This window comes from Streptopelia decaocto, assembly GCF_964273445.1.
Source record: "Streptopelia decaocto genome assembly, chromosome: 7".
NCBI lineage: Eukaryota > Metazoa > Chordata > Aves > Columbiformes > Columbidae > Streptopelia > Streptopelia decaocto.
The window spans coordinates 53,188,191-53,200,227 of NC_138661.1; the positions used below are offsets into that span (position 1 = coordinate 53,188,191).

A 12,037-nucleotide genomic window follows, 5' to 3' on the forward strand; every position below is an offset into this window, starting at 1 on the left:
TATGATGGCACATAAAGACCAGTGAAGTTCCTGATACTGTCCAGTGTACAAGTCAATACGGCATTGGATCCACTGAAAGAAAAATACAGCTTTGGAATCCTGTAACTGTTCAATATTCGTCATTTTTGTTTTAACAGAAAGCGAAGCCTGCCTCCTCTACTCTCTGATGCAAATCCTTTATTTCTGCACATGGGATTCACTGTGAAAACACAAGATTTATGATGGGGACAACTGCACTGATACGATGTCTGAACAGATAACTGTGCCCACAGGGTCTTTGTCACATTTCAAAGGGCAGTAGCAGACATTTGGGAGATATGCTATAAGCTTTTCTTTATGAGGAAACATTTCTAAGTGCTTAAATGTCTCTGAGCAAGAATCCTTTGGAATTACTAGGAGATTATGCTTTCATGATTTGAGACACGCGTCCTCTGAAACTGGTCAGAAGAATTCTCCCCCTTTCTCCCAATTAGCAGGGAGAATGTCCTGTCCTTGAGATACAACTATGAGCCAAATGCTTATCAGTAATTTCACTCCCTCCAGCCTGAGAGATCAGACGCAGAGAGAAACACTGCATACTATTCTTCATTAGCCAGAGTGCGAAGCAGAAAAAGCACAGATGTCCCTGAGATTTGAGGAAATCCCGCTCAAGTGTCTGCAAAGCATCAGGATATAATGGATGTTTTTTGCTTAACTAATTAAAACAAGCTACAAGTCACTTGCCTATACAATTACATATTAGCACTTATAAAAATAACAAATGATTGGACCCTAAGCTCACTTGGCTTGAGGAAACTTACTTGAAGATGAATTCAGAAAGGCTTCCAACAACCACTGCAAACCTGAGCCCTAAACCTGCTTCTCGTGGGGAACAGGCACCAACACACACAGAGGCACTTTCACTGCTCTACCAGCCACACCTGCCTCCTCCTCGGAGTCTCTTTGCGTCATGCTAAAAATAGAGTTAAATCACCACAAGACTTCAAACCTGGGACGCTTACACAGAAAGACATTGATCCACCTCTTCAGGAGGGCCGACTGGTAACTCCGTGACCAAGGACACCACAAGCCCAACGCCAGCTGGTACTGCTGTGCATGTCACGTAGCTGCAGCACACAACAGCAGATAAAAGGCTGATCTCCCCTTACACCACTGCAGCCTTTAGGAGCTCAATAAATACAGTGAAACTTGCCTGAAATAATTACAAACTGGTCTTTCAGTTGGTCAAAACAGCTGTATTAACAGCCTTGGAGGCTGCTGCAGTGGGCTCCTGAACCCCTGCACTGCCTCCATCAGGCACTGCCTCCTCTGGGGCTGAGCTACGTCCAGACATGCTGAATTTGCTGACTTTGCCTGTAAATGGAAACACAGCCACAGGGATGGTGCACACTAAGGCAGGCTTAAGGATGGATGAGAAAGAAGCACTAACTTAAGTGCCCCATCACCTGTGTAAGAATTTCTAGGTGTGGGAAAATAAATATCTGTGCTGCCATGTTCCAAAAGCTGTGATGTATCAGCTGTGTGACAGCACAGCTCCCCAAGATGGTTGTAAAATGACCAAGATTTATAAAGACAGAGAAAATGTTACTGAAGTCAAGCCATGTAACTAGGAGCCATGGACAACCTTTCAGATGTGCCTGACCTGGGACTACTGGTTTTGGAAACTGGACGCTGTTCCCCAGTTAATTTGTCAAAGAGTCAAACTGATTGCTTCTCCCTGTTGACTTTGCTTCTCGTTATGCTTATGAGGGAAAATCATCACAGATCCTAGATAGCAGTTTTCTTGCAGGTGATCTCCAGGTCTACAGAGTGAAAAGCATTGCATTTTTGGGTTTAAAGTTCCTGCCTTTTCACAAGAAAGGTGGGATCTAAGGGCCCAGGACTGCATAACACAGGCCACCATGCTGCTGGTAGCAATGTACACTTCCTCCAGGTTTAACCTGCTAAGTGACTTGAAGTAATATGATATCATGTTTTTACAATTATCTGTCTTAATAGTTTTGATTGTACCTTGTGCCATACGTAAGATTCAGTAAACCTGTGCCATCAGCTATAAAGATCCCTAAGACAAAGCAGGGCCTTACACTACTAAAACACATCAAAACCATTTAATGATGTCCTCCTATTGCTTTGCCTTTCTCAGCCTGGCTGAAAACTAAGAGAAGCCATTTGTCACCAGAACAAATCTTTCAATGGGAAAATGCGTGTGCAGGATATCAGAATTTGGCCCTCCCTCTCTACAGCAACACGTGAACAATATTAACCAGAATGAGACGTTTTACAATGGGAGGGTAGGGAATTGGTGTCCTTTTTAAAATAAAACCACAGGAATATTCTAATAAGAAAGCAATACATGTGTTTTTCATATACTGGTTCTCATAATTGTAAGGAGGGAAGACTGTTAACCTGTCAAAAACTTCCACCAGGGCACGCAGCAGCACTTGCAGAGGTAGGAAACTGTTGTCCCTCTTCATTCTCTAAGCAGATCTGTTCTTTCCAGGACTGAGCAATGACCTTGCCAGCTGATGACAGGCTGTACTGTACTCAGAGACATACTTTTCATCCCTGTTAAGCTTCTCTTCCCTTTCATTTCAGTTACGTAGCTCTGGAGATCCACTGCTGATTGTTAGCAGTTATGACAATACCCTTGCACTTCTGCTAGGCTTTGTAGGAGTCCTCACAATAGTGCTATTATGATCCAGTGTCTTTTTGGTGAATTCATTTCCAAGAGGAACCACATTATTTGACAGAGAAACAGTCTGCGATCAGCTCTGGCGTGAGGGATGGCAGCCCATCCGTGCCTTGGGTAACTGCAAGAGGAATATCCTATTGTTGAGCACACGCAACCCTTGCTGCATGGGATGAACACAAAAAAATGTGTAATGAGACAGAACTATTCCAAGTCAGAAACATCTAAATGAAGTCATTCTCAAGCTGTGGTCGGCATGTTAACAGCAGTGACAGCTTACAAGTCGCTCTTTTTTCTTCTTTGTTTCTAAGTGAGAGAAAGATGAAATCAGATGGGAATTTGAAGGCAGAACAAAAGTAGCTGGGGTCATAAGTTATGTTTCACAAAAGCAAAAATAGTTGTCACATGGGAGGCACATTGTTGCTCACATGTAATTTCTCCAGTATCTTTTCCACATAAAATTGCTGCAGATCTGTATCACTGCAGAAATAAAAGAAATGAAATGGAAGTTCCTGAAGTAGTAAAAACACTATGGAAGAGCTGAGTTTAACGTTAGAAATGAGCAGCTTCTTGTTACTGATGTGAATATTCACAGATATCAACCATGCTTAAACGATTTTGTTGTAAATTTACTGTAAGCAGTTCTTTTTAAAAACTTTTTTATTTTACTGTGAATTAACAGCTCATCCAAAGCACAGGTGAAGTCAGTGAAATGATTCCTGCTGACAAACAAGCTTTGCATTAGAAAGATTACCCTTCAGTTAATATGCTGCTTTACAGCAAGTTGAATAATTTTCACCTAAAACTTTATAGTTAAAAAAAGAACACCACAAACAAAACCCCCACAACTATCTTATTTTGACAATGCAAAAATGTTACAATGACATATTAACTGTGTTTACAACACTAAAACAGTACAATGATTAGCACAAATTGAAAAGCCTGTACAAATAAACAGCTGACATGACAGCAATATCTGAGGAAAATAATTAGTGAAATTCAGCTATTCAAGCAACTCCAGATATCAAGTTATACTACTGTGTAGTGGAATGCTTTGCTCCATTGCATCAGATTATAGTAATTAAAGAAAAAGCCATAGATCTCATGGGATTTCTGTATGATCATTTACGTGTGCCTTTCATGGGAAGAACATTCTGCAGGTTTTGAATATTTAAAGAACACTTTAGGCAAGATGGGAAGTTGCACTCTGAGAAAGACACTGTTTCACATGACTGGTACAGTTGTAGTGCTAAGCAGAAATCTGAAGCAAAGCTTTGATTTCCCCTCTGGCTATAAGCACAACTTTTGTTCCTAGGCTGAGTTTAAACAAACCAAGAAATTGAGCAATGAAAAACTTTCAGCTTAAAATATTATTTTCAAAACTGTTTAATGAATAATTTCAATTTTAGCACCTCCATTTACCCTCACTTCCCCCATCAGAAACACTAGAGTAAGGAATTATGGTCACCAGTGACCCATGGTGACATGATATGACTGCTGTGGCTTACCCAAAGTTATCAACTTTGAGACTTCATTTCTGTAAATGAACAGTTACTATTGTGTTCCCCTCTGTGAGGCACCTGGGAGTTCAGGCCTTGTATGCACCTACACAAGTTAAGGGTGCTCCCTGTTTCCTGCCTCTCAGTGCAAAACCCCAGCCCTCTTCTATGCAATTCTCCCAGGATACTCCAGGCTACTTCTCTGCTCATCTGAAATCACTGTGGACAACAGTGATTACCCAAAAATGCTGCACATGGAACTGAAGAAGCAAGGTGTGCCTGAGCCAGGCACAGGAACTGAGTGTTAGTCTTGATGGAGACCACTAGCTCCAAAATAATTCCATCCATAGCATCAACAGCACAAAGCACAGTAAAGAAAAGCCAGCAAGGGTCCAGTGAAGCATAACACCACCTGGAAGGGCCAGGTTCTCCAGGAGGTCTGTGTTTAGCACACATGGGGGATATTTCATTCCTGAGCCTCTCTGTGGTGATTCTGCAACATCTGGATCTCCCTTACAACTGATTCCTTGTTTTGCTGGGTAAGGAGAAGAGAGGGAAAGGTACCCTTGGAGGTTGCCAGAGTTGTGAATGATCTTTCATGTAACCATGCCTGAAATTAATTGAGAGATTAAGAGCATGCTTCATGGATCTAAGATGAGCTTGAGACAGCATGGGAGTTGCAGCTTAAATCTCAAGTGATCAGTATGAGGCCTTTCAAACTACTTTGCAGCTGCAAGAAATTTCTGGTTGCCACTTAGATTCGTATTTCAGATTATAAATCACACAATAAAGACTTGAACAACTCAGGCACATGCAAAACCTCATTCACGATGAGCAGAGCAATCTAAACTTTGACCTCTCCTACATGATGTAACTGTACACACAACAGCTACACTCCTACAATGTGATAATTTTAGACTTCATTGTGGCATTAGTGGGGAAGTGAAAAGAGTGAGGTACCACTGAGTGCCAGCTTCAAGATTTTTCTGACCGTCCCTTAAAATACACCACAACTGTCTGTAGGCTCTGCATGCATATCAAGACGCCCCAGCTGTTCTCCAGACTGTAAAATAAATAGGTACACATAGGAAGGCAAGAAAGAGAAAATGCATCACTGCATAATGCAATGAAAGGTGCCTTAAAGCATGCTAACAGTCCTGAATGAGGCACAAAATGGGAGAAGGGTATCTCCTGTCACTATCAGGCACATGCTGACTGTACTAACTGGCTGCAGAGACGAGCTTGAGGCTTGGAGACAGTTCTGTGATACCTTCATACTCCACTATGAGCACTGGTCCCAGAAAACAAGGCTAAAGCACCCTAAAAACCAGAGAAGCTAATATGAGAAACAAACAAAAATAAATAAGCTAATAATGTGGGCTTGTTTTTGTTTTCCCTTGAAAAAGGAGATGAAAGAGACCCCACTTGAAAAATGAAATAGTGAAAATACACTGAAGGAAAGTTTGCCATGTAATGTGTAGCTGAACTGTGCCTTAATTTTGCTTTAATAAAATTTGGCATGAGAAGCCACAGCTGAAATCAGAAATATATCTTGCTAAGAACTGCACAAACACACTGAAAGCAAATGTTCCAGCATCAAACATTTTAGTGTCTGTACAGACAGGACAATTGGGATGTGTTCACACCTCAGACATGGACTAGCAGTCCGTCTATGAGCTCAAGCACAGGGTAGTGTGGTTGCAACTAAACGGCTTCACAGCTCACAAATTCACAGACATTTATAGGGTTTTTATGGGACATTCTGCTTGGTGTCTGCTAACCTGAGAAACCTGCAGCCTGCTCCATCACGCAGTGTGGACACGGCCTGAGTGAATGAAACACAGAACAGCTTCCACCTCACTGATGAAGATGTGAAACAGAAACACAATTATTCTGCCTAGGAAAATGCAGGGACTCCAAGTCAGAGCTGGGAATTCAAGGTCCCCTAAGACCCAGTCCAGGGACTGAATCACTTGCCTGGTTTTCTTTTCCTTCTCATTACTGGGTGAAAAGAGTCAATGTGGTGTGGTACATCAAAATAGCATTGCTGAAGGGACACTGATTTCCAACAAGGCCTGCTATACCCAATGTGCCAAAAGAAGGGTAAGTATTCATGGCACAGATCTGTTACCTAGAACATTTACTTTTGAATCCATTAATTAAACCTGCACACCCTACGGTTTAGTTTCTAAAAATTACTTCCCTCGTGCTATTATGAATCTAAACATGACCCAATTAAAGCACATTCTTTCCTTTGGTTCAAGTAGGTAGAATCAGTGCTTATTTTTAAACTGCAATACTGTGACACTACCGTATTTACTGTTCTGGACACTTGACAGTAAGATTTCATTTTATAGTCTTAGAGGTGAGTGGACGTGAAAAACAAAATATTAAGGAAACTGACTACCAGTTTGTCTGAATTTTTAAATTACAAGACATTTCACAACATGGACTCCCTACTGTCACTGACACTGCAAAGCAAGACACAAGAAAAGCTACATGACTGGAGAAGAGCAAGGTAGCATACAACATAGCCAGGCACAGAAGACTGAAGTGAGAATGACAGGCACTACAGCAGAGATGCACTGAGACAGAAGGTCTCTGAATCAAACACTGTGTGTCTAAGCAGAACATTCAGGAAGAAAAATCTAGCTCTGACCCATTCAGTAGCCAAAGTGAACAGGCAAGCTGAAGCTTGGTGTTTTGGTTCCTCATTTGTTTTTTGTCCACTGGTGTTTCAGAGGAATTTTCACTATTGTAAAACTAAAGTCTTGGGTTGGTGAAAACAGAACTCTGGTCCAGGTTCAGACCCCCGTTTGTTTTGAGTCACCAATCTGATGCAGTTGTTCTGCACTCAATGACTGCTGTTGATGCTGTCAAGGAGAGACCCACCAATGCCTCCCAGGTGCACACAAAGCACAGCAGAAATCTAGATGTGCACCCCAATCTTCCAAGGGTGCCTCTCCTTTCAAAAACACACCTGTAGGAGACTGAATAGCAAGGCAGACCCTGAGGCTGGGAAAACACAGCTGGGTTGTGCTCTCACTCAGATACCTCTTAAATACATCCCTACTCTTGCGTTCATCCTGCATCTCAAAAATCCAACTCCTTTTCAAACAGCATTTCAGTGCTCTGAGTTGTCCTGTCAAGAAAACGTCCATCTTCTTTACATTCCTAATTCATTGGGAATTGAAGACCACTCCTTATAAGGTGCGTAAAACATCTGGCTTTAAAACAAAAGCCCTGGGTGCGGTTGCCTGGTCCTTGGGCCTCTCCACTGCCAGGATAATTGGAAGGCTGGGTTCCCATGAGGAACCTGACCGAAAAAGCAAAACCAAGATCGGTTTGCAGCTTGTCAGGTTACAGCAATAGCAGAGGAGATGTACACAAGCCCTTGTTGCATATTCCCAAAGCTCCTCTCATCCCTATCTCCCTGTGCTGACCTCTGCCAGGGCATCCCAGCAGAGCAATCTGCAAGCTCCAAGCAAGCACAGCCAAATGTATTTGAAGATGCAGAGCCTATTTTCATGTATTATAAGAAATCACTTGTCTGCAGCTGCTTCCTTCATGTTATATTTTCACTTCAGCTGGTATCATTTGCATTTTATAGCTTCATAGTTGAATACATTTAGTTAAAAATTTATTAACAGGCCTTGCTTCTATTTCTAGTTACCCTCTAGAAACATGGTAGGCAGCTGCAGCCAAAAAAGCCTGTACATGAAACTCAAAGCCAGATCTAATTTATAAGGTTGATTCCATCTCTACAGGAAATCAAACCCCGGGACTCAGTAGCTCTAGATGCAGAGCCAGGCTTTTAACACCCAGATCGAGAGTCTTTAGATCCAGTTTTACCTCTCCATAACAGGTTGGATGGAAATGTGTTCAGGAAACGTTAGCTAGTTTGTGTTCTTCTCCTGCTACACCAATTCCAGAGCTCTCCCAGAGCTCTGCAATATGCTCAATATTACAGCTTTCTCTTCCAAAACAGTGAAGGTTTATGATTGCCTTGCTGATCTGGAACAGCAGGAGACACCTCTGCTGACAAAATCAACCTTTTAACCAGACTTATTCATATCTAATTACACTGCCAAATGAGGCCCAAATAAACAGGGTTCTTCTATGATAGGTGCTACCACGTCAGAATAAAGTGTGGGCTTTGCTGTCATCCCAATCATGCAAAATCACCCATTTTCTTTCTCTCAAAACATGCACACACAGTTCCTGCAGGAACGGAGGGAGAGGCTTTCGCAATGACTTAAAAAAAAAAAAAGAATGATTAGTAACAGCCTGAGAAGAAACGAATGCAAGACTAGGGGGATGAAGCCCCTGCTCCACAGTACCTTACTAATGGAGTTTGGAGTCTGTGGTGTCTCATCCTTCAGTGCCGACGGGCTGTTTCCTTCCACGTCTTTTCCTGCAACAAAGAAATGCGATTCAGAAACAGAATAATACTGTGCAAAATCATGGCTCCTATGGCCTTATAAGGGTTACTGCTGCAGCAAGCACATCTCATGCACATCAGGATCACAAAAAGGGATCTTGCAGAGTTTAAAATAACCTGGATCCACATGCTTGGGCTATGCAACAAGTACTGCTTAAAGTTAGGTCTGAAAACACTGTGTTAAACCAACACAATGGTTGCAAAGTCCAGCATATGAAGGCTGGAAAAAAACAGAAATAAGGTTCCTTATGCATCCTTAATCAGCTCCCTTCTCTGTCTGCATTATGATGCAGTCTTTAACTACATTACCACAGTCTGTTCTTTTCTTACATACCCCATGCCTCATTCAATGCAAATAACAAATGGGATTTAGTTAATAAGCAGCTATTCAATACATTATCTTCCTTTGTCAGTAGCCGGCAACTATACACAGATGCACTTGACAGCATGCTTTGTTTGACAAATAATAACTATGATCATAAAATGTTACAGAAGACAGAACAGCATCTAGACATAATTAGTAAAACAAAATAAAAAAGCCTGCAGAAGATCAATGTCTTCTGACCAAGTTATTTGTTAAAATAAGAAACATTATCAATTAACAAGTAGTATTTATGAGCACTATGACATCTCCAGTCATTGAAGAGATACATTACCACTACCCAAATGTACCAAACTTGCAGTACATTATACACATTATATACTAGTATGAGTGTGTGTAGTCCTTGTCCAAGCAATAAAATGTAATGATAAATTCTGTTATTTTTTCCAACTGCAATCATGTCCTTACAGTAAATGAAATCATAGAGCTTCTATTAAAAAAGCCAAAAAATAGTATCTGATGAGACTCGCTTTTTAGTGCCAAGACAGTTATTGCTATGCAATTGCAATGTAGTTTTCTTCTCAAAATTGTTAACGATCAGAACTTCAGAATACTGGACACAGTAAAGAATCACCACAACAGTGAAATATAATCTAATTCTAGCACACTACAAACATGGAAACTCCTAAAAATGTTTTTCAACATTGTGCAGGCCAGTCTTGGCAACACCATGAAATTCAAAACTAGCAAGGGAAAATCCTGATTCTCTTGAAGTCAGTAGAAGTTGTCACAGATGTGTCAGAAGCCATAATGTTTCCGGGAGTTTTCAGAGCAGCCATTTAAGAGGCCAAGCACCATTAGCAAAGCCAGCCAGAGAAGCTTACTGAAAAATAAATATCCTCATGGCCATGTTCTGCACCTCTATCATGAGAAATGACAAAGAATAAGTACGTCCCTTTATAAGCGGAACTACAACTGTGCTACGGGGTTTCACTGGTAAACGGACAAAACCCATGTCCTTTTAACAGGCATTAACAGGCAGTTTGGTTTATCAGCTCTTCAATTTGAGAAAAGGCTTTGTGGGACAGCTGTCCCTAGAAGGTGTTCAGCCTCCCACATGGTGACTAAGGGTGGTACGGGTTTCAGCTGTTTCTCACCCCACGGCACAGCGCTGCCCCACATGCACACAGCTGCGCCAAGGCAGAGAGCAAATGCTTCCAAGCCTGGGAGAAGCGGGACAGCACGTGCCTTGCTCATGTGGGAACTGAAGCAGAGGGAGGACCTGTGGTGTCACACAGGAAGGTGGTGTAACAACAGGGAACCTATATCTTAACCCAGTTCCTTAATTGTCACTCCTTCCCTTGAAACAGCGAGCCCTAGATAATGCACGCAGAAATCTAATGTCCATGAGTAGGAGAAAATCCCAAGCGGCTGGATATTTGCCAGTCCCCTTGTGCTCCCATGACAAGAGGAATGGCCATAAGCACTGCTGTGCATGGACAAGGACCTGCATCTCCATACCTTTTATTTCTCTGATGGTGCTTTCCCCTCTGCAGCCCCCGCTCCCCCCAACAGAGGCAGAGGAGGTTGGAACAAACACACAAAGCCATGTAGCTGCTGCACTTGTTTCCCATGAAAAGGTTTTTCTGCACATGTATGGGAAAGTAACATATGGTCTAAAGTTCAAGCAAAGTTAATGGGAATCAGCTGCTGCCTGCTCTGAGGGAAACACATCTATTAGCATAACAGAATTCACATCCATCCTTTATTATGTTTCATTTCTTAAAGAAATCTTAACTCCAAGCTGGTATCCATACTAAAAGCCCGGATGTGAGAGATTTCTGCTGTCTCTCAGGGCTTGTACCTGAAAAATTAGATATTCAGTGCTCTTGAGGTTCTGGACCATCCTATTAACAGGGTATCATGAAACACTGGAACACTCAACTGTTGACTCCTGCTGTATCATTTACAAGGATTATAAGATATGTTTATGGAGAAGCGTTATACTGGTTTCTTATGACAAACACGTTAAGCCTATAGGTACTTGTGAGGAAAAGGTGGTTTTTGGGATGATAGCTGTATTTGTTGTCTCTCTCAAGCAGACCTGCTGCAGCCGTGCGGAAGGAGAGAGCCAGCCCTTGTTGGGTAAACAAACTTCATTGGAACCATGTGCAAGTTTCTCAAACACCCACGCACATAGTTAACTGCACAGAAAACCCAAAAGCGAGAGTCCCGCTCAAAGCACAACAGACATAGCCACCTTGAGAAAATAAATAGGAAACCACATAAAAACATAAAAGGAGCTAAATATTAACTGGCTATAGAAGCTGAAGTTCTTATCTCCTTGATCAAGAAAACATAATGCCCACAACAGAAACAGAGCTGCATCTCTCCTGATTTACACTGCTGCCTGCTAGCAAGGCATGCAAATAAGGGTCCTCCACAAAGTAGCCCAACAGTTTTGCACCAAATAATTGAAAAATATTTCAGGAAGCGAATCAGCAGTGCTTATGGAAGCAGCCTTCACCGCAGCACGAAGAAAGCTGCCAACACTTCAGCCTTGCAACTACAGAGTTCAATTACTGATACCTTGTTCTAACCCATTACTGCCATGCACAGGAAAAATAAACACTTAGTTCCTTTCCAGAACAATAACTATTCCTTTTCTCTGGTTTTCTGCTGGGTATCAATCCTTGAGGTCTTCCCCTTTATGAAGAATGATGCAGCACGCATGACTGACCGATGGCAACAAGAAGAAAAATAACTGGGTTATTTAAGAATTCATTACTAGCTCTATGCAGCACAAATTGTTATTTTATAGACTTTCTGGTGAAGTATTTGGATAACTACAAGAGGAAACACAGGCTTTGACGTGCAGCAAAACTATAGCAAATAAAGTATCAGCCACATGGCCCAATGTATGCAGACTAAACTTTAGTTCATGTATTAATTAAATTGTATCTCTGAGGATGCAGACAGCCTAATCTAAATTTTTATGTAAAGCCACTGTGTGATCTCGCAGCCCAGTCAAAAAGAGTGATTCTCTATAAGTTTTTTTAGCTACTGTCCCAATACATTTTCTACCC

At 41.7% G+C, this 12,037-nt stretch overlaps 1 protein-coding gene across 3 annotated transcripts in view; it reads right to left on the minus strand.

The window, feature by feature from the left end:
* OSBPL5 (oxysterol binding protein like 5) overlaps positions 1-12,037 on the minus strand; it is a 183,650-nt gene that overhangs the window by 51,657 nt on the left and 119,956 nt on the right. For all 3 annotated transcript variants that reach the window (XM_082058624.1, XM_082058626.1, XM_082058625.1), the window contains exon 3: positions 8,529-8,602. In XM_082058624.1, the coding sequence (XP_081914750.1) occupies positions 8,529-8,602 (74 nt within the window). The remainder of the gene's footprint in view (positions 1-8,528; positions 8,603-12,037) is intronic.